Below are 23,141 nucleotides of genomic sequence, written 5' to 3' on the forward strand. Positions count from 1 at the left end.
CTATTCATTTAGAAAGAAATAAAAAGAAAGTGTAGAGCTGGCATACAGGAGGAAAGGGGATGTACTAATGGTATGAGGAGACTAGCCAGGTAAATCTTGGATTTGGAAGGGACTCTTGTCGCTATGCAGCCCCAAATTCAGCACCAAGAAGGAATCATCTCTCCACCAACCAGCCCCTCTTGGCACACTCCAGTGACAGGAAATTCGTCTGCTCTTAAGATAGTTCTTTTGTTTTATGGAAATTTCCTCTGTTAGGGGGATCTTTCCCTGAATTGATTCTCAAGGTGCCTTGTAAATTCCATTCTCTGGAGCTGCAGAAAAGATGCTGATTCCATTTCATGCAACTCTCCGTCTATCATTTAAATGTAACAATCATATATCACCTCCAGAACCCAAAGTTCTCAGGTTCAACTCTTTATCTGAAAATACTCATTATTTCACAAGACCTCATTGCCTTGTCATGATGCTCTGAACACAACCTAACTTAAAAATGCAGTTCCCATGAACTGAATATAACACTTCAAATGTTTTTCTGAATTGGGAAAAACATAGTAGAAATACTATGTTTCTCATTTCAGTAATTCAGCCTTAGCAAACGTTCACTTTTCTGTTAGTAAATCTAGATTAGGTTTAGGGTTGCAAACAACAACAATACAAGAAAATGCCTTTTCCCATGTGAACTGCTATTTACTCCAGATTTCCTATAACCCAAATTAATAGAGGGGATTTTTTTTAAACCAAAGTCAAATTTTTTTTAAGATTTTTTAAATTTATTTATGTGACAGAGAGACAGCCAGCGAGAGAGGGAACACAAGCAGGGGGAGTGGGAGAGGAAGAAGCAGGCTCCCAGCGGAAAAGCCCGATGTGGGACTCGATCCCGAATGCCGGGATCACGCCCTGAGCTGAAGGCAGACGCGTAACGACTGCGCTACCCAGGCACCCCCAATTATTTTATTTTTAAAATACATATGTAGTATATGTATATAGATGTGTGCACACATGTATGTGTTTATTGTATGTCCGCCTGTGTCTGTATACATATGTGTGTGTGTGTTGGGAAGGAAGTTATTATTCACTTATTCTGAGTCTTATTGCTTCTGGGTTTTTTGTTTGTGTTGTCTTTGTTGTTAGCTTCTCCCATCTTAGCCCTCTCCAATTCCAGGGACACAAGAGTACCTTAATGTTAACCCACCATAAGCCAAATAATTTTACATTCACCTACGGAATCATTCTCTGGGAGAGACAACTATATTTCATTATCATAACTCTATTCACCTACAAGAAACAGCCTCCAACCAAACTTAGTCTGCAAGCGATAGAGGTGTGTCTGATATTTGGACAACCCAGATTCATGTGCTATATTCCTTTAAAATGCAACCACTGTTTCTAAAGCACATTAGAAGTAAAACAGTGTCCTCAGGTTTCAGTAATGAGGAAAATGAGCAACCGTGTACCTGCCGACGTAGAACTGAACAGACCATGTTTAAAAATCCAGAACCATTCTTGTCCATTAAAACCACTTTTAAAAATTAAAATAATGCAGGGCACCTGGGTGGCTCAGTCAGTTTAGCGTTTGCCTTTGCCTCGAGTCATGATCCTGGGGAGCTGGGATAGAGCCCTGCATTGGGCTCCCTGCTCAGCTGGGAGTCTGCTTCTCCCTCTGCCTGAGGTTCCCCCTGCTTGTGCTTGCTCTCTGTCAGATAAATAAATAAAACCTTTTCAAAAAATTAAAATAGGGGCGCCTGAGTGGCTCAGTCGTTAAGCGTCTGCCTTCAGCTCAGGGCGTGATCCTGGCGTTCTGGGATCGAGCCCCACATCGGGCTCTTCCGCTGGGAGCCTGCTTCTTCCTCTCCCACTCCCCCTGCTTGTGTTCCCTCTCTCGCTGGCTGTCTTTCTGTCAAATAAATAAATAAAATCTTTTAAAAAAAATTTAAATAACACAAAGACTATTTTGTCCTGGCATAAACATCTCCAGAAAATTCTCCCATGAACATAGTTACATGAATTTTATTTTTCAGTGTTTATTTTAAAGAACCTTGTCCCCCAATTTTACAATTCATAGATTTCTTAATTTACATGTTTCCCTGATTTACCAAATTTTAATGTTACTGAAATACTGAACACTTGTGAGAAGTACTTGGCAGTTAATCTTACTGTCTCTTCTAGGACTGACCCTGAAGTACACACAGAGTTTGTTATACAGCTTGGTGGTGCGATACTTCCGCCTTTGCAAAGATCCAGGGCTGTCCAGGGGGCATGTTGACAGACTCCAACCTTCATAGTTTTCCACTGGCTTTCATAGCGATGCCCAAACTAACTGAAGAGAGAATATCCTCATCTTTGCTCATTGCTTGTCCAATTGCTTTAGAAATATTTTCATCATAGAAGTAGAATTCCATGATCATGGAACCTTGATCATTCACTCTTGGTGAATATGTTAAACCAGACTCTAAAACATGGAGGTGCCCAGGGGCACCTGGGTGGCTCAGTTGGTTATGCATCTGACTCTCGATTTCAGCTCTGGTCATGATCTCAGGGTCGTGGGATTGAGCCCCACGTGGAGGTCCAAGATCAGCAGGGAGTCTGCTTGAGATTCTCTCTCTCTCCCTCTACCCCTCCACCCACTTGTGTGCTCTCTTGCTCTCTCTCTCAAATACATAAATATATCTTTTTAGAAAATGGAGGTGCCCAGTGAGACAGCGCAATGGGGCAGCCCATTAGAGGGGTGGAAGGAAATTCACAAGGACGGCTGAAATGGAATGCATGCACCTTGTTTTCCAGTTTCACATTTGAAATGGAAAGAACTAATAGGATGACTTCATGCATGTTAAGAACTTTACGTATATCATTTCATTTAATCCCAAACAACTCCTTGAGTTCCAAATGATTATTGTGCCCATTTTATATATTTAGAAGCTGATGTATAGAGAAATTAAGAGACAAACTACTGAGTGGCAGGTCCCAATAAGAGCGCTGGCCCCCATGTCCACATACACCTAAGGTCGCTGAACTTCCTTTTTGTGACACCAAAATAAAAGACTGCTATGTTCACTTGAACACTGGATTCATATCTAAACAAAAGCAGTGGCAGCTGTTCCAGCCAACTCTGGACTTTCTACGGCGAGAGCCTGTGATGAGCAGAGGGGTGGCAATAGGAGGGTGTGTAAGAAACAAAAAATGAGTAACAGCTAATGCTTATGGAGCACTTACTGTGGCCAGGGACAATGCCAAGTGCTTTATTAGAACTATTAATGCTTCATTAGATTTGTTGGCTTTTCTAATTCTACCACTAAATTCTTCTTATGAAGGTACATATTGTTTTTTCTGCCACTTTACAGATGAGAAAATTGAGCCATGGAAAGGTTATGTAATCCCAGGATCTCACAGGTACTAAAATGCATGCTATAGGGCTTTGAGCCCAGCAGTCTGTCCTCAATCACTATGCCACACTGGTAGAGATGGCAAGGAAAAGGAAGGGCCAAGTTCCAGGCTGGGGCAACTGGTGGGTACTAACCCAGTTTTTCCATTATTGCAATACCATGTTCTTGTATTTTCCTCAAACTGTTGTCAGCTTTCATACTGAGAGTTTAGCCATCTATAAGAAAATAACACCAAATGGGAGGACAACCATAGGGGAGAAACTTCAGGACAATCCCTCAAGGAAGGAAATGTTTAACTCATATCTTGATCAAGACCTTGGGCTGTGAAGCTGGGCATTGTTCTCACAATCTCTCAATAGCCCTCAAGGTCACCAAATTAAAAGAGACTAAAAAACAAACCAAGAAAGGGACTAGGAGCTGTAAATCTACGAAAGAGGAAGAGGAACATATGAAGCATCTAAACATAGTTTGTCCTTACTTAAGCCACATTGTGGACTGAATTGTGTCTCCCCAAAATTCATATGCCGAAGTCCTAACCCCTTCTACCTCAGAATGTGACTCTATCTGCAGACAGGGTCAAGAGGTAGTTCAAGTTAAATGAGGCCATGCAGGTGAGCCCGAATCTAATATGACCGGGGACTTCAGAAGAAGATTCAGACACGGATGCACACAGACCTAAGGGTGACCATGTGGGGACACAGTGAGAAGTCATCTGCAAGCCAACAAGATAAGTTCCAGAAGAAATCAACACTGCCAACATGTTGACCTTGGACTTCTAGCCTCCAGAACTCTGAGTATATATACATTTCTGTTGTTTAAGCTGCCCAGTCTTCGGTATTTGCTATGGCAGGCCTAGCAAATTAACGCAAGCTGTGATTCACCAACTGTGCATTGATAAGTAGGTCTGAGCACATAACAAAAGAAGTGAGGGACTCTATGTTAGTATATAGAATCTTAAACGTTTGCCCAGATGAAATCCATGATATTTCTGTTGCTGTGTGTGTGTGTGTGTGTGTGTGTGTGTGTGCATGGTTGACTGAACCGCCTTTTCTCTCCATGCAAGGTTGGCTGAGCACAAGCTGCTGATGCAGTTTTCACTAGACTCAGAGTCACTGCAGTCTTGCCAGACCTGCAGCTGATACAGCCGTTTCAAAATCCACCTTCATCATGGTTTTCCACCAAGTGGCCTTTGTTAATGATCGCTGGAATGCACATAAACAGTGTCACATAAAAAGGTAGACGTACACCAAACACCACTTTCTACAGAGGAATCCAGACAGGAATTTCCGTGCGGGCTGCTGTCTTAAATACATTATACCCACCTCACGCACAGGCATCTGAAAAATACAGATCATCTAATTCTCCAACAGTGGAGGTTAATTTCCAACGTCCATGGAGATGTCAAGTCTCTGCTCTCTGCAGAAAGCTCGGCTCCTCTCTGCTGGACCTCGGCGTGTCATCTGCAGGGGACCCACACCACATGGGACCCCTTCTGGAAATTCTAGGTACAAGCACTTACGGCCTCTGTGAGTCACTCAACGGTGAACAGAAGAATATTTTCTCTCTTACGTGATGGAAAAGAGCTTTACTCAGACAAAAGAGTTTTAGGTTATGTGTCAAATTACATTTACAAAGAGTTAAGTATATTTGATAAGTAATATTTCTTAATTATCCCCATAAAAGTAGTGAATTTGTGCTTCAAAGCTTTATTTCTTATGACATTATTAGACAATAAAATTCAAAATGATCATTTGAATTAATATTTATTACTCAAGATTATGGAAGTTATTATTTACTAGAAGGCCAATTACTACACAGACACGAGTCACTTCTGATTTTAGAGTATCCATCACTCAAACATGCAGGCAGTTGATACTCTTGTGAGGTAACAAGCCAAGTTTGGGGCATAAGAAGATTCCTTGGCACACAGGAGACATCTGATACACATTTTAGGTAGGCCTCTATTTATATAGACAATGACCGCAAAATGCCATTTCTACCATATTTTAGTTGGCCGTTTTACTGTTGTATCCTCATTTTAGGAACCAGGGATACAAAATTAACAGACAGAAGGAAACAGCTTTGTGAATGAGAAGAGAACTCTGGAATAAAACTAGATTTGTTTTTCTTTAAACTCGGTGCTGTCATTAGAAGTGCAAAATAAACATGTCAAAATCTAATCTCCCCCCCTTCTTTTCTTTTTGTCTTTTTATTGGGGAGAGGAAGAACTGGCTACCAGTAGTGACAATTTAGATCGAGTCAGTTTCTTTCCTTAAATTTTTTAAGATTCACGTCTCAGAAAATCAGGAATGGCCACTTTGGAAGCAAGCTCAGAAACTTCAAGTAGACACTGAGGAGAAGCAAAAGTGTAAAGATGATCACCGATAAAAGGAGGGCACAGCCGCACGAGCCTGGCTTAACAGTAAACAGTCACCCATAACCAGCCATCTGAAGATGGGAAAAGGATATTCAAAACATCTGTCAGAGGCAGTTCTGTTTTTCGTCAACTAGAAAAGCTATTTTAAAAAGGACCCATCAGTAAGCTGTCCCATGGGCCACATGCCACAGTTTCCATTTAAGGATGACTAGCAGTATTTCAAAGGGAAAGTGTCAAACCACTTAAGAAGTCAAAACTGAAAAGGAAGGGGTTGGTTTTCATTCCTGTCCCATGTATGTCTCCACATAACTGTTACCAGAGCTCGATCTCGCGAGCACTCTGGAATGAGTTTGCTGAGTTTTATGGAAGATAAGTTGGAACCACGTTGAAAGCACCAGCAGACACGTCACCCAATGCCCTTTGGAGGCATCGCCACCTTTCTTCCCCATCCTGTAAGCGTCACGTGACAGCCCAGCACCCCTAGTATAAGTCAGCTTGTGAAATGTTTTTAGAGACCATTCTCGGATCTAAGAAATACGAAAGGCACCTTTCCTATCCCCTGACGCCTAGCCTCCACCAGTGTTTCACCTACGAATATCTTAGCCTTTGAAATTATATTAGGCATCTCCCCAAAATGCAGCCTTCCCTTTGTCAGGTTGGAGCAGAGGTGACAATAAATAACTTTCCTTTCTTCCCCTACTAACTGTGGAAGTAGACTCAGAAATCTGTCACAGAGACTGAAGAAAGAAGTGAGCAATACTCCAGAAAAAAGGAAAAATGGAAGTCGTGGCTTCGATGTGTGACATACGGCCTCTGTGTCACAGGCTGAGCAGACGTGTGCACACCTGCTCAGTGACCTTGGCCTGTGGGTCAGGAACCTGTGTCCTGACAACAATCTGCTCAGTGAAAGAAGAACAAAGATGTGACTCCAGGGAGCTCAGGGGGTCAGCTCTTCAGCCAGCTAGGAAAATGACTGCTCCTTTCCTGGGGAGGAGGAGGGATGGGCAGAGAAGCAGAGATGTTACTCCTGGAGCTGCACCCCATAAGGACACATGAGGAAGGGAACAAGGCATGTTCTCTAACAATTTTTCACTTAAGGTTCATTCAGTAAACATTGTTTGAGCATCTGCTTTGTAACAGGGACGGTGGCAGGTGCAACCAATACAGCAGCGAAGTGGAGGACACAGCATGGGCCGGATGCCCTAATGGAAAAGACAGTGATTGACCAAGTTCCCAGGAAGACTAAAGGTGTCTGGGTGTAGTGGGGGAGGCCAGCCTAGTCTGGAAAAGCTGAGATGGTTGCAGAAGGCTTCTCTGGAAAGAGAAGAGGACTGAGGAAGAGATGTTTAGGTAAAGGGAGAGAAGGCACCGAGGGACGGGGAGCGAAGATCCCGCAAGGCCAGAGCACAGAGCATATAGATATGGCAGAAGGCCAGGCTGGCTTGAGTGTAGACAGTGGGAGGGAGACTGGGCAGGGCGTGGGTCCATGCACCATGTTCAAACTTTTAGATGTTTAGAGGACCTTAAACTAGGGAGCTGTGGGGTCAGTAGGGATGAAAAGATCACGCAATTGGATGTGGGTGCCAGGAAATTGGGAAAGATGGCGATGTTGACATAGTGAAGACCAAGACCTAAGCAGAGAAAAGGTCAAGAGGGTCTTAAAGAGTTTTCTAAAAGGTCAACTGTGAGTGAGGAAGAAAACACAAAGTGGCCAAGCAGAGCTCTCAACTTCTCAACTTCTCGACTCAACTTCTTTTTACTTCATCTGCTAGAACTCCTGTTGGCCCATGATACCCCAGCCACTCTAACGATGGTTAGGGGCCTGTAGCTTCATATCCCTTCTTCTCCCCCTTATCTCACTCTATGAAAGTAAAAGGAGCCCCTAATCCTCAAGCTTCAAAAATCCAGCTGGCGATACCATCCAGAAAAGCTGTGCAAACCTGCACTTGACTAACTGCATTAAACATTAACCGATTTGTTATACATTTACAACTTCTAGAAACAATAATTATGTGTTTCTTTCCTTTGGTCACGAAATGTAGCCGAATCATTTATAGTTTTAGCACTAGAGAGATTAGAAAGCATTTTTTATGTGGAAAGTTGGCCTCTGTCCTATTTAAAGATTCTCCTTTTTCTTTAGATACAGCTAACTTCATTGAGCATCTATCACTTGTCAGGCATCGAACTGACGTTTGTCACATTTAAGTCATCACACTTAAAGCTGTTTTTAAAAAAAGAATATCTAAATAAGTGCCTTATGTAGGAAGCCTTTTGCTTACTTAAAAATATGTGGTGGAATGTACAATGGTACAGCCATTATGGAAGATGGTTTGGTGGATCCTCAAAAAATTAATCATAGAATTCCCTTTTGAGCCAGCAACTCCACTTCTGAGTATATGCCCACAAAACTTGAAAGCAGGGACCCAACCAGATACCAGTATATCCATGTCTACAGGATCACTAGTCACAGCACCCAAGAGATGGAAATAACCCAAATATCCATCAATGGATAAATGGGTAAACAAACTTTGGGATATCCCTATAATGGAATATTATTCAGCCTTAAAAAGGAATGAACTTCTAATACATTCTACAACATGGATGGACCTTGCAGACATGATACTAAGTGAAATAAGCCAGACACAAAGGACAAATAACTATTCCACCCACGTGGGTTACCCTAAAGTAGTCAAATTCACAGAGACTGAAATTAGAGGTCTGGTTAACTGGGGCTGGGGAAGGGCTGGAGGAATAGGGAGTTAGGGTACAAAGGTGTTTTTTTTTGTTTTTGTTTTTGTTTTAAGATTTTATTTATTTATTTGACAGAGAGAAAGACAGCCAGAGAGAGAGGGAACACAAGCAGGGGGAGTGGGAGAGGAAGAAGCAGGCTCCCAGCGGAGGAGCCTGATGCGGGGCTCGATCCCATAACGCCGGGATCACGCCGTGAGCCGAAGGCAGACGCTTAACGACTGAGCCACCCAGGCGCCCCTAGTGTACAAAGTTTGACAAAGTTCTAGAGATGAATAGTGGTGATGGTCATACAACAGTGTGAAGGTACTTAATGCCACTGAACTGTACCCTTAAAAAATGGTTAAAATGGCAATCGTATGTATGTTTTCCTCAAGAAGTAAAAAGATGTGAAAATAGGGAGAGAAAAGTAAATGGCATGAAGATTCAACTTTTCGTGGAAGATGGAGATTTCTAAATGGAACGTGAGTGGGAGCGTGATACTTCCAGTCAGGGAACCCTGGAGAAACCACTGAAGCCACGGGGAGGTCAAGCAGACAGCGCAGAGGGCATGTCTGGAATCTTACCTTTCCCACAACCCTATTTCTGTCGTGTTCTCATGAAGCTCCGGTAAGGCGTGATGGTAGTTCACTAAATACAAAACCTGAGCCCCAGACCGTTAGGGCTTGAAAAGGAAAAGGAGGCCGGGTGATACCTTGTCTGGGGATCCACAGTTCAGGTGGGATGCTTTCCTCCCTGGGGCTACTTCCTAAACCATGTGCTGACCTCTGGGCAGCCGCTGCCTGCCTGGCCCCCCTGGGTCATTCCGGTGTAAAGCAAGACATAACCCTCCATGGTGGCCATCTCAACAGAGGCCTACCACATGGTCATCTCTCTAGCTTTCTTGTGCTTCTATCGTACGAAGAACAAAGGAAAATACGCTCTGATAACATGCCATAAGATATTAGAGAAGAGAGAAAATGTTAAATTATAGGACAGACAATTCTCAGTCACCTTCTAAATATGAGGGGGAGGTCTCAGAAACTACTGACTCTACTAGATCAGTCACTTGATGATTTTCTTTTGAAAATATGATGAATGCACACATTTGATCAAAAGCTGTGCTAGAGGGGGTATGTGGGAACGCTGGGACTTCCCACTCAATTTTTCTGTAAATCTAAAATTTCTCAACAAAATCAAGTCTATTAGTTTTTCAGCAACAAGCAAACACATTATTATCGTAGTTATCAGTTACTCAAAGAAAGCTTACACCACCCCCGTTGGCTAATGAGTGGTTTTAAGACTTCACCAAACTTCTCAGGATGTCTTGGTTTGGACAGCTGCGGCTCCCCAGCTAATAATCTGCAGGTTTTAATTTGATCTCACAGCTTTCCCAGCCTTCATTTCCGTACCTTATGGCGCATAAAGGGCAGGCCAGAGCAGGTCAGTGCCCTCCGAGTATCTGCAAAAACATTTCACAGGGCTCCCAGGTCAGAGGAAATGTGCTGGCATAGACTGTCATCCCAGCCACTAGAGAATTCCTACCCTTCTCACTGTGACAGTTTTGTCATCTCACCAAGACTCATACTTACAGAGTGAGACTTCCAAAATCTCCCCACCCAACCCATAAATTTTTAATTTCCTACCAGAATCACTGCACCCAATTAATAAACATTTAATTTCCTACCGTCTAGAGAATTATAAAGCTAAATTTGATGTTTTGCACAATTCAGGCTTAAAATGACATATCCAGAGAATGTTTTCTCTACCTTCCACTGCATTATTCGCAATGAATGTGGATCTGAACCAATATGTTCTTCACTCATCTCACCTTGTAAGCATAGTGTGAAATAATATTTGGGGGAGAACACTTTATAAAATACTCAATTTTATAAATGGATGTAAGGTACCCGTATCAGATCTTTAGTGATTTTCCTCAAGTGCAGTAGTTATTCTTGGCACCGCTAAAAATAATGATATTTAGAGTTCATTTTTTTCTCTTGTGTTACAATATGAAAATTCTGTCCTGCTTCTTGCACTGATATCCAAATATCCAAAAATGTCACCACCACGTTACAAACAATTTGACTGCTCCTGTAGAGATTAATAATCATGACATAATTTATCCACGTGAAGATAATAGACAAGAACAAATCAACATTGCTTAAGCATCTGAAGTCAGCCCAGCAGTGACGTGAGTCACTCAGTATCTGTTACAGCTGAATAAGCGCATGAACAAATGAATAAATAACTAAATAAACAAGAGATGCTCTGCTGTTCAATTAGCAGAGAACAAAAATTGAAAGGAAATGTTCATCTCTGTGCTCCTGAGGGGTTCTGAGACACACACTTCCATTCGCTGTCAGTGAGTCTATAAAGGGAACAATATTTTTGAAAAAATAAGGCAGTACAGATCACATTTGAAAGATGGTTAGGCTCTTTGACCCAAGAATCCCATTTCCTGGAATCGACATGAAAAAATAATCAGCACTGCAGTCACAAAAATATTTAAATATTTGCTGCAGCCTGATTTTATAAAATTGGAAATGCCTCACATGTCCAACAATGGGAACAGGTTGAATAAATTCTCATGTCCCCAGATGGTGACCTACTATTCTGCCATTAGAGATATAAAGATATAAAAGAGTGGTTCTAAAATATTGGACAGCAGGCAGCACAGGACGGTGATTCTGGGGAGAAGAGCTTTTTGCTTTGAGACACTTTCTGGACAGTGGTTTGTCAATGTCTGATAAAGTTAAATATTGACATATCCTTTGGCTATGCAATTCCAACCCTAGAGAAATAAAAACATATGTCCAAAAAAAGGTTTTTGTAAGAATGTTCATGGCAGCTTTATTTACAACAGTCAAAAATGATAGCAATTAGTCAATAAATAAGTTCTTGGATCTAATGCATAACACAGTGACTATAGTCCACAATATTGTATAATAAATTTCCAAGCTGCTAAGAGACTAGATCTTAATTGTTGTCAACACAAAAAAGATGTGATAATTACATGACATGATAGAAATGTTAGCCGAAGCTACTATAGTAATCATATTACAATACATAAATGTCTCAAACCAACAAGTCATGCATCTCAAACTTACACAATGTTATCTGTCATCACATCTCAAGAAATTAAATAAAATCGTCCTTCCTTGAGAAAAAAAATAAATAACCCAAACACCGTAACAAGAGGATGGAGAAATGAATGTCGGTACATTCATGAAATAAAATACCCAGAAATTAACAAACAAGACCCTAATACAAGCAACAGTGGATGAATCTCACAGCTACAAGGCTCAAAGAAGCCAGACACAAAACGACACACCGTTTACTCCCATTTCTATATTATATAACAGGCCAAGCTAATTTCACGTGAGAAACATTCAGAACAGTGGTTCCTCGGGTGGCGGGAGGGGGAGGGGCAGGAGGAGCGCTGGCCAGGAAAGGCACAGAGGGAGATTCCCTATCTGGTCTGTACCTCCATAAGGCTGTGGCTTACACATGTGTCTATATTTGTCAAAACCCACCCAACTATACCCTTAAGATGGGTGTATTTCACGATGTGTAAACTGTATCTCAATCAACAGGAAAAATGAAAGAAGACATTTATTATAGGACTGGAAGCACTCTTTTAGCTCCATAAACATGCCATTCCCTAGCTGCCCTGCTATGTACCTTTCCTCATTGCCTGCCCCCTCTCTTCACTCCCTACCTTTGGGTTGCCTCCCTGATTTCCCTAAACTGCCCTTCCTATGTGTTCTCCAAGCATCCTTAACCCCTGCACGACTTACACCACTGGACCAAAGAGGTCTGCTTACTTGCCTATTTCCCCCACTAGATCTGAAGGCCTGAGGGCCAGGCTCAGCCTTACATAACAATTGGAGCGGCCGTGATAATAACCAACATATATAAGGAAGCTCCTGGTTGTTGCACACTTCCCTGGGCTAAGGGCTTTCCCCCATGTCGTCATTGTCTTGTTCATTCAAGGAATCCTGAGACCCTGGTAGCCAAAAAGCAGAGAGCATGAATTATTAAATATATGCAGTGTTCTCAGATATGATGGAATAGATCAAAAGGTAATTCCTGGCAATTAGAATCACAAATGGTTGTGGTTTTTTGTTTTTTTTTTTTTTAATTTTTTCTTTTATGGGGCTCCTGGGTAGCTCAGTTAGTTGACCGTCTGACTCTTGATCTCAGCTCAGGTCTTATCTCAGGGTTGTGAGTTCACGCCACACATTGGGCTTCACGATGGGTGTGGAGCCTACTTAAAATTTTTTTTTAAATAAAACTTTTTTTCTTCTGTTTTTCCTGTATTTAAAAAATCTCTGCTTTTATATCAAAATAAAAGACATTTCTGCATAGAGAAAAGGTCAATTGAAGACCTTAAGCTACTTTGCTTTTTTATTATTTGTTACAACTTTCTAGAGGTAAAGATGTTGCAATTTGATCAGACTGTTAAGCAAAAAGCAAAAAAAAAAAAAAAAAAGCTACAGTGGATTCCAACTGCACTATAGTTTTCAAAGAAATATTTCTTCAGGAATTAAAACATCTTTTTTTAGCTTCAATATAACAGGAAGAAATGATGATTTCAGAACAGACCTTCCTTTCTTTCCATACATACACACGACAACTTTATTTTGAAGCCAAAACAGTTGGGGACAAGAAAAGTATGTTTTGACAGGGTCTTGAGACTGTCTTTGCTGATTTCCCAGAATCCTTCCCAAGGCCCAGTCTGAGTAAGACATATACTGTCATGGTAAGGACAGTACCCTGCCACTCAAAACAGAAAAAGGGGAGGGGGTTGAAAACGGAACTGTGCTAACTGGAAAAATGTTTATGCTTGACTGTTTGGCAAACTATTGGTGGTAAGCTTTATCACTTAAAGCTTAAAAGTAAGTCTTGTCAAGAAACAAAACTCCACGTAGTTCTTAAAGCCTGGACTCAGCTATTCGAATTTACTCAGCTCACTGGTCACGAACATTGGACGATTTAAGGTACGATATTTGTATCCCCATTTGGCCCTCTAGCTCTTTAGAATTCCTAAAGATAAAGGTGTGGCACCTCAGGATAAGCTGTGGGAGGCTGGTAGAAGGCCCTCAGAGAGAGCCATTTTCAGAAGGATGAGACAGTGATGGTTTTACAACCGATATCCAATTGTTCAGCCCTCCCCCACCGACAGGCTGCAGTTGTTTCCCATTTCCTCTACTGGCATCTCTGCTGACCTCAGTGACTTGGACCCACAGAGCACAGGGAAGTGATGCTGCATGACTCTGGAGGCCAGGTCTACATGGGGACATAACTTCTGCCACTTTCTCTGGAACACCTGTGTTGGAGCTGTGAATTGTCACATAGGCACTCTGCCTTAAGGCCCCCATGCTGTGAGGAAGCCCACACAAGCCCAGGTGGAAAGACCACCCAGAGAAGTCTTGGGAGCGCATGAAGGAAGAGACTGACCAGCCCCCCTGGCTGCCCCAGCACCCCCTCAAGCTGCCCCAGCATGCTCCTCCTAGCTGCCTCAGTACCCCCCTCCCCAGCAGTCCTGGCCCCCTTCCCCAGCTGCCCAGCACCCTCCCTCGCTGCCCAGACTTCCTTCCCCAGCTGCCCCACCTCCAACCCCCATGGACTGAAACCTTAGGCATACACCCCACTCAATCAAGCCCCTCCTGAAATTTCGGCCCACTAAACCGGGATAGGTGTAAAATGAATGCTATTGTTTGAAGTCATAGAGATTTGCTGCGATTTCTTACACGATACATATGCAGTAGATAACTGGAGTAGTTGTGTGTGAAACAACAGCAGGAGATAAAAGTGTGAAAACAGGGGCGCCTGGGTGGCACAGCGGTTAAGCGTCTGCCTTCGGCTCAGGGCGTGATCCCGGCGTTATGGGATCAAGCCCCACATCAGGCTCCTCTGCTATGAGCCTGCTTCTTCCTCTCCCACTCTCCCTGCTTGTGTTCCCTCTCTCACTGGCTGTCTCTATCTCTGTCAAATAAATAAATAAAATCTTTAAAAAAAAAAGTGTGAAAACAAAAGAAAGACATATCTATGAGAATAGCAGCTTTGCAGAGAACAGGACGAGAAAGATAAAAATGTCTGAAGGACAAGAATTTAGTGTGGCTTACTTTCAAATCACAATGAAGAGCTTAAGATTTCTTCCAATCTATTCTTATTGCCAAACAAATTCAAGAAAAACTTAATATCTGAAATTCATTGAGACCAGTATAAAGTAACAGAAAATTGAAACCGAATGAATCATTTTGAATACATTCAAGGATATGGTAACAGCAATTCCTACCACAGTTTCCAAGAAGGGTCTCTGCCTGACCTCGTTTAATGAATAGCCAAGACTCACTTGTAATGAGAAGCTCCAATGTACATGCAGCTCTCGTTTTAAAAATCTTCCAAGATTTTCCGTCTTAGACTTTGAAATCTGTCTGTTCTTTTCTTACTTACCCAGTCAAGTGCTTAGCAAACACTTTCTATTTGGATGACACAGTAATAAACCTCAATCTAGTTCTGGTCCATTTTTCAGAAATTTTAGGGGGAAAAAAACAGACATTCAAATTAATGAGGTTTTAGAAAACCCAGTAAACAAGCAGCTATTGTCTCAAGGTTTGAATAAAACAAAGGCCCTTCTGTGATTATGTTCCCTCAACAAAGTGCTACTTCCTAATTAAACCTACACAGAAAATCAAGCACTGTTTCAAAAGGCAGCTTTATTTTCAGTGCCATAGGAAACATTTCCTTTTTTTATGAAACATATTTTATCTTCTAAAGGAATGTTACCAATTTTTACTCACAAACCTGACCACCCCCAGTGAAACTGCCCAGGTTTCAACATTTCCAAAGGAGAATACAAAACATGGATTCATTTTCCTGCTTCTTGGCCAAAAAGCACATGGTAGGTAGCACCCAAATCTATTAGTCAACCCAGGGAAAGGACCCGGCGAGGAATAGCAACGTGAGCAAAGAGAACGGGGCGGGTTGCGGGGGGGGGGGGTGGTTAGGCAGAATGTGCACTATCCCAAATTAGGAGGAAATTGTAAGAGATCCGGCCAGTCTCCCCATAACGCGGAGGAAAACAGCGATAGCAGACCAGGAACAAGAGAGGTGAGAAGGTGCCGCAGAGTACGGAAGGAACCCGAAGTCCCGGTTTCTAATCCCAGCTCCAGCGCATAGAGCCACACGACCCTGGGCAACCCACTCAGCTGCCCTGTGCTGCAATGTGCTTGCCTCTAAAGAAAGCATCTGTATTCCAGGATTGTTGGGGAGAGCAGATAAAATCATATGGATGAGGGAAAAAATGCTGTGTAGTCTATAAGCTATACTTATGTCCTTAGGTATATGTCTGTGTATATAGATATAGATACAGATATATAGACTTCTATATGTGTTCATTGTATATGAATATACAATATGTAGATTGTATGTTCACATACATAGATTCCATACCTACTGTATATAATTCTACACTATCTTACTAAATTCTATATTATTTTAAATTCTATAACATCAAATTCTATATATTACATGCATACATTATATATAACTTATATATAATATATATACATTATATATAACGCATAATTATATATACATACTATATATAATCTGTATACTGCATAGTTGACCTTTGAGTAACATGGGTTTGACCTGCATGTCCACTTATACGTGGATTTTTTGTGATACAGTACACGCTGTAAATGTATTTTCTCTTCCTTATCATTTTCTTAGTAACATTTTCTTTTTCTCTAGCTTATGTGATTGTAAGAATACAGTATATAATACATATAACATTAAAATATGTGCCAATTGACTATCTTATCGATAAGGCTTCCAGTCAATAGCAGGTTGTTGGTTGAGTTTTGGGGGGGGTCAAAAATTATACACAGATTTTCAACTGCGTAGGTGATCAGTACCCCTAAGCCCCATGTTGTGCGAAGGTCAACTGTATAAGTCCTATACATACACATTATATATACATGTTCATACATGAAGTATATGTATAGATCCCTATACACATACAGGCAATAAATGTTCCTTTTTAATGTGAAAATCAAAATAAAACTAACGACAAACTCGCAGTATGAACCTTGAAACTGATACGCATTCACTGCATTACTTCATTGACATACATATGACGTTAATCCCTTTTTATTGCAAGCTCCGGTTATTAGCTGTAACAGAAAACAACTATGATGTCAGGCATGAATGATGCAAGTGAGGGGTAAGCCACGTAGAAGAATATTATTACAGCTTTAAAAATTATATGAGTTTTAGTTACGTTTGGAAATGCTCATGCTACGAAGTTAAATAAAATATCGGGACACTACAATATACATCAAAAATCTCAGCTGAAGGGGTGGGATTTCCCAGTGAGGCAGACAGAGCCCCGGCTCTTGAACCTCAGGGAGTCCTACCCTTGAGCGAGTTACCTGAACTCCCTGAGTCTCAGTTTTGTCATTTGTCAAAAGGAGATAATAATAGGACCAAACTCATAGCGTGAGTATGAGGATTTGACGATGTAACACCCGTAATAAATATGTAATACATGATAGCATTCTTGCAGCATTATTAAATATACAGAAATGCATGCAAAAGTGTAAAAGCAATATGCTGATGTTATTCATGGCTGCTTTGGAGTGAAGGGATTGTAAGTGCTGCCGCCTCTTTACCCTTACCCGAACCTTCTAATTTTTCTACCATGAGTCCATGTTGCTTTCCTAGCCAGGAAAAAAAAAATAGAATTATGGACTTATGAGTTTATTTTTCAACATCTACTTAATTGCATCCCTTAACCTAATCCTACTGGCTAACTCCAATTAGATTATATCAAGGTCTTGGTTAACATTACCCTCGGTGATATCTAAAGATCTTTGGGACTTCAAAGTCATTCGTGGACTATAAATGTGACAGAAGAAGAGGGAGTTCATGTTTATTTAACATGTGGAATTTGTCAGGTGCTTGACTAGGAGCAATCCTTCATTCTTCACGCCATGGCCTTCCACTTCATAAATTATGAAAGCATATGGCCCAACTACACACATCAAAAAGTAACAATAAATACATCCATAAATAAACAGAACTGCCCCCCTTTTCCTCCACCACTGTCCTTCTTAAAGTCACAGCACCAAGGGGTCACCCTAGAGGGTCTCTCGGCCCAGATCTAAGGACATACCTAGTTTGTCGATGTTATCAGAAGGCAGAACATGATTTCACCTTGAAAATTCTAAGTTTTGCATCTTCATTCCAAAGTTGTTCTAAAAACTTAATATAAGCGTATTTAGGATCTGGCCAACCACGGTATAGCGCAATTCTGTTCCAGGATTTCAGGCCAGTCTCTGTGTTTACAGGGTCGCACTGACAACGGGATCACCTACTGAGAAGACAGTTTTGTGCCTTGTGGGGCAACTGCATATCCACCTTTCTATAGTGGGCTTTGTGGGGCTTTGAGTGGAGGCACTAGCAGGAGGCTGAAAGGCTGGAGGAGGGAGGCAGGGAGATGAGGCAGCCTCCTCCAAGCTTCTGGGTGCAAATAACCCAGTACGTCCCAAGGTTCCCCCGCAGCCATCAGCAACCCTGAGTTCCCTTGGTACTCTCTTCCCGGTTCTCCACCACCGTTTAACCTGTGCCTCGTGCTGACCCATTCCTCTAAATAACTGGTGTGGCTTCTGTCTTCCTGAGTGGATGGACCCAGGCTGATACAAATCAGTATGTATGTCACAGTAGCCGACTTTTAAAAATTGCGGTGAAATGTACGGAAACATCCAAAATGACCATTGTCGTCATTCTAAGTGCAGTCCAGTGGCATTAAGTACATTCGCACTGTTGTGCAAGCATCACCACCATGTGCCTCGAGAACTTTTTCATCTTCCCAACCTGAAGTTCTGCACCCATTGAGCACGAACTCTTTGTTCTCTCCTCCCCTCAGCCCTGGCAACCAGCGTTCTACTTTCTGTCTCTTTAGACAGGACTATTCTAGGTACGTCGTGTAAGTGGAATCATACAGTATTTGTCCTGTGTTTGGTTTATTTCACGTAGCATGTTTTCAAGGTCCATCCATGTTGTTGCGGCTGTCAGAATTTGCTTTCCTTTGAAGGCAGGAGTATCTTCCATTCTATTTATGTACCATCCTTGTTTATCCATTCACTACTGGCAGACACTGGGGTTGCTTCCATGTGTTGCCTACTGTGAATAATGCCGCTCCGAACACGGGTGTGCAGCGATCTCCTTGCATTCCTTTGGAGGGTGGGTATATATCTAGACGTGGAATCGCCGGATCACATGGAAAAGAACTTCTTGAGGAACCACCATCCTGTCTCCCACAGCACTGTGCCATTTTACATTCCCACCAGCGAGGCGCAATGATTTCAATTTCTCCACACCCTTACCAACCTTTGTTATTTCCTGCTCTTTTTTAGTAATAGTCATGTTAATGGGTGTGAAGTGGTATTTCCCTGTGGTTTTGATTTTTAAATTTCTCTAATAACTGAAGATTCTGCCTCTGCCTCGTGTCTTAACTTTGAAAGTCCTGTGCCTCACACTGGAAATCCTTAGGTTTCCCTATTGAGAAACTATCCTAAGGAGTATATTTTCATATAATTAGCAGGGCCTAAAAGAATGGTGACCATCATTAAAGTTACGATCCAGCAAATGTGCATGCTATCCCTCATTCAAAATGATTTCTTTACAATTTTAAGTTGTCACAAAAGACCCCTGACTCACTTCCGGGGTGTAGTGCCAGGGAGCAAGCTCCTAACTCACTTGACAGTGAGTAGTTTGTTGTGTAGACTACCCACATAATGTGCTAGCCTTACATGTGTTAGGATGACTCTTCGGTTTTATTTTTCTTAAAACGAAAGTACCACTCTCATTTAATTCCCATGCATTGTTTTTTACGGTAAGATACTGCTAAATATCTAACAGCATAAATTCAACAATTCTGTGACTCAATGCCAGATGAATAGCAGGCATTATTTTAAAGAAGTAAAAAATAAATCTAATCATTCCTCTGGTAATGTGTTACTAAAGCAAACACTGAGTAGTTAAATCCTTTTGCAAACTAGACAACATTTATGGACTTTCTGATAACACCACTTTTTCTCATATCTTTCATGTAACCAAACATGATACATGGAGGTTACAAATGATAAAGGGGCGCCTGGGTGGTGCAGTCGTTAAGCGTCTGCCTTCGGCTCAGGGCGTGATCCCGGCGTTATGGGATCGAGCCCCACGTCAGGCTCCTCCGCTATGAGCCTGCTTCTTCCTCTCCCACTCCCCCTGCTTGTGTTCCCTCTCTCGCTGGCTGTCTCTCTCTCTGGCAAATAAAGAAATAAAATCTTTTAAAAAAATGATATAATTTCAGCAGGGTCATCAGCTAGAGAATCAAGAATGGGATAGAAGTCTTTAGTATTTGCCAACACAGAATGAAGCTGATGATTTGGTCATAAAATCTCAGAGAGCTGACATGTTTATTAAGTTACTTGACCACATTTCTAATATGATGCTGCTATGACTCCTGACGATATTAAGGTCTGTCTACAATTGTACTTTCGAAATCTATACTATAGAATTTACATTTTTACGGAAGTGAAACAAAGCAGTCGAAAGGCTTGTTTGCTGATTATCATCTTTTAACCAGGCTGTGAACAAAAAAGCGGAGGGGAATGTGGGAACAAAGCCTGGATTCACAGTGTAATTATTTAGTCAGAGCCTCAACTCTGCCGAGGCCTGGGTGTGCAAGAACGAACACAGCAAGCCCCAGTGAATGTTAACAGGCCAGGAAGTCAAAGACAAGAAGAGGAGGAAGAGGCAGAATACAGCTGGGGGTCCCTGCCCTCATGGAGTGTATTATCTAGAAATTAACAAGTAGCTGGATAATGGCTGGCTTGACGGGGAAACACACAGATTCTGACAAGGGAAAAGAGTCATCAGCAGGCGTAGCCATGCTCTAGATCTGAGTGTCAATAAGACCCAGGAAATGAGGGTGAAATGTGGGGGGGAAGGCGAGATAACTTTACAAGGGAGAGACTGACCATCAATACCTAATGCATTAGCCTCCTTACTAGCGGGACAACCAGCCTTTGGGAGCAACAGAAGGAGCCAGGATCACAGATCATGTGTTTGGGTCAAAATTATTTAACTGGAATTGAATGAAGTCTTTAGAGCTGAGTTTAGGTTATAGGAAATAGAGAGCATAAAAGAACATGTTAACAAGACCACAGTGAAACAATCCAACAAATCTAGATTATGGGATAGTCTATAAGACAACTGGCCTAGTCTATTTAAAAAGTCAATATCCTTAAAAAAAGAAAAAAAATAGAGAGCAATTTAAAGATTTAAGAAGTCTAACAATCAGGTTTTTATGGATCCTGGTTTAAAAAAGAAAAAAAGCTACAGAAGACATCGGTGGATAAATTGGGAAAATTCGATACAGATGGTGAAATAGTTATTAGGAAAGTGCTGTTAATTTTGTTGGGGCTGCTGATGGCGTGGTGCCTATTCAGGACAGATCTTTTTATTTTTTGAAGATACAAAAAATACTGTATTGGTACAATATCACAATGACTGCCATTCACCTGGAAACGCTTTGGGAAGACAAAACCAACGTTGCAAAATGCTTAACAATCTCTTAATCTAGGGGGTGGGTTATGTATGCCCACTGGAATATGCTTTCTACATATTAAAAAATGTCCATAATAGAAAGGCTCAATAAATAAACAAATCTGCGAGATTTGCTCGGATACGAGCATAATGTATTTTTTTTTTTAACTGAAAGCATGACAAAAATTTTACACCATATAAAAAGTAAAGACATTTTGGAGTACCAATTAGTTTATGTAATCTTAATTTGGAAGCTGATCTAAAAATGCTAAAAATTACCAAAAGGTCTATAACTATGCATACATGCCTATTTTTGAAATATGCCTTCAAGACCTAAAACTGATGTGCCCCTGGAATTCCTCAAACTGGCTCAACTCAACCTAAAGCAAAAGAGTTCCCTTCAGAAGTCAAACTTGACACACTGCGAGATAAATGATAGCTCAACATGAATCTGAAATCTACATGGAAACTGTCCGCTAGTAGTTTGGCTCTAAACTCATATCATATCACATTCCTGATGGTGAAATGGCTATATTTTTTTCCTTAAAAAAACAGAAATAGAAATAGAGAAAGTGATGGGAAAACCAAAGTCTTCTGCAGACACTTTCTCACCATTGGAATAAAAACAAAGGACAGGCTAAAAGGGGGGTTCTTTTCTCTTTTTCTTTAGGGAAATTTAAAAATATGAAGACATGACCTATTGCGTCAAGACATATGGCTGAAAACGATTGAAAGTGTTATTTTACTTAAATAAATACTATGAACCTTAAGGTGGGAAAAAAGTCTCCTGAACTTCACGTTTTGCTTCCTGGTTTACTGTCATTATTAGAGATCAGAAGTTCCTGGTATGTGAATGTGCACAGTATTGCTTTGTTTTCTACTTAAAACCCTGCACGTTTTTAAAACTATCACTTATTCAAAGAATTTTAATTATTCCCTATTAAATTTCCACAATTCCTATTTCAATCCTACAGGGCAGATTTCAACTATTTGTCTTTTTCAGCTTATATTTAGCATGATATTGATGAGTTCTAATGTAAGAGAAATTGAACGGAATAAATAAGAATGTCATGCAATGGCTTTTCTGGAGAACTCAAATGAGAAATGTTGACAATAGCTCCAAAATACCTGCCACCTCTCTTTTCGTTCTATCCACTCAGATTTCTTTCCTTTTCCTTCCCTTTCCCAGAAATATTGGCACCAGTGGGACCCAGATTGTATTTCTCTCCATTCTCCTATGTGGTTTGGAAGCAAAGCAAGAGGACACAGGTGTGGCCGCGGCCAATTATACCCTGCCTTTGCCCGCTCATACTGAAGGCTTGCTCACAGAAGTACTGGACCACTCCAGCTTCCTCTCAGCCTCATAGACGCCATGACAGGGCGGAAGCATGGCCAATAGGCTTAACGCTATCCCTCTGTTTCCTAGCCGTATTACCTACATACAACCCTCCTGTAATAACTTTGTACAATGATAACAGAAAGACAATAACCTCAAAAGGAACTGCGTGTGTGGTCCCCAACCCCCAGGGTGTCTGATGACATGTGACACACAGCCTGACAGAGAATCCTGAACAGCTGAGCATGCCCTGCTGACACAGCTTCCCAGAACATCAAACCACATGCAAACAATGTCACTCAGCTCTTCACAGATACCTGGGAATGATAAATGTGACAAGAAACGGTACCGTGGACTACTTCCCTGCATCGCTTGAATTCACCTGGTGGGAAAACAGTCGACCAGAATGGAAACATGTTCAGAAACAAGCCAGACTCTCCTGAAGGTCATCAGAAGAGTACAACTCAGCAACCCAGAGACATTCTTCAGTGGTTCCGCCTGACTTACCTGTCTTAGGTCCAGAGTGATTGTGACCCAGTGATATTCTCTCCCGTTTTGAATACTGGGACTTTGCCACCAGTTATTGGTCCCATCGATTGCATTTGATATTGGATGGCGTTCTGTGAAAAGAAAACACACATGGGTTCCTCTCAGCTCTTGCTTTCAAGTTTTTGACTTCCCAGCTGCAAGGCTAGTGGCAATAAGGAGC

The 23,141-nt window shown here is 41.5% G+C and overlaps 1 protein-coding gene across 1 annotated transcript in view; it reads right to left on the reverse strand.

The window, feature by feature from the left end:
• The window catches only part of LAMA1 (laminin subunit alpha 1), a 144,290-nt gene that overhangs the window by 115,934 nt on the left and 5,215 nt on the right, over nt 1-23,141 (reverse strand). The window contains exon 3 of the mRNA XM_008692580.1: nt 22,940-23,052. Within this exon, the coding sequence (XP_008690802.1) occupies nt 22,940-23,052 (113 nt within the window). The remainder of the gene's footprint in view (nt 1-22,939; nt 23,053-23,141) is intronic.

The sequence above is a fragment of the Ursus maritimus genome, unplaced genomic scaffold (genome assembly GCF_017311325.1).
Source record: "Ursus maritimus isolate PB19 unplaced genomic scaffold, ASM1731132v1 scaffold_18, whole genome shotgun sequence".
Lineage (NCBI taxonomy): Eukaryota > Metazoa > Chordata > Mammalia > Carnivora > Ursidae > Ursus > Ursus maritimus.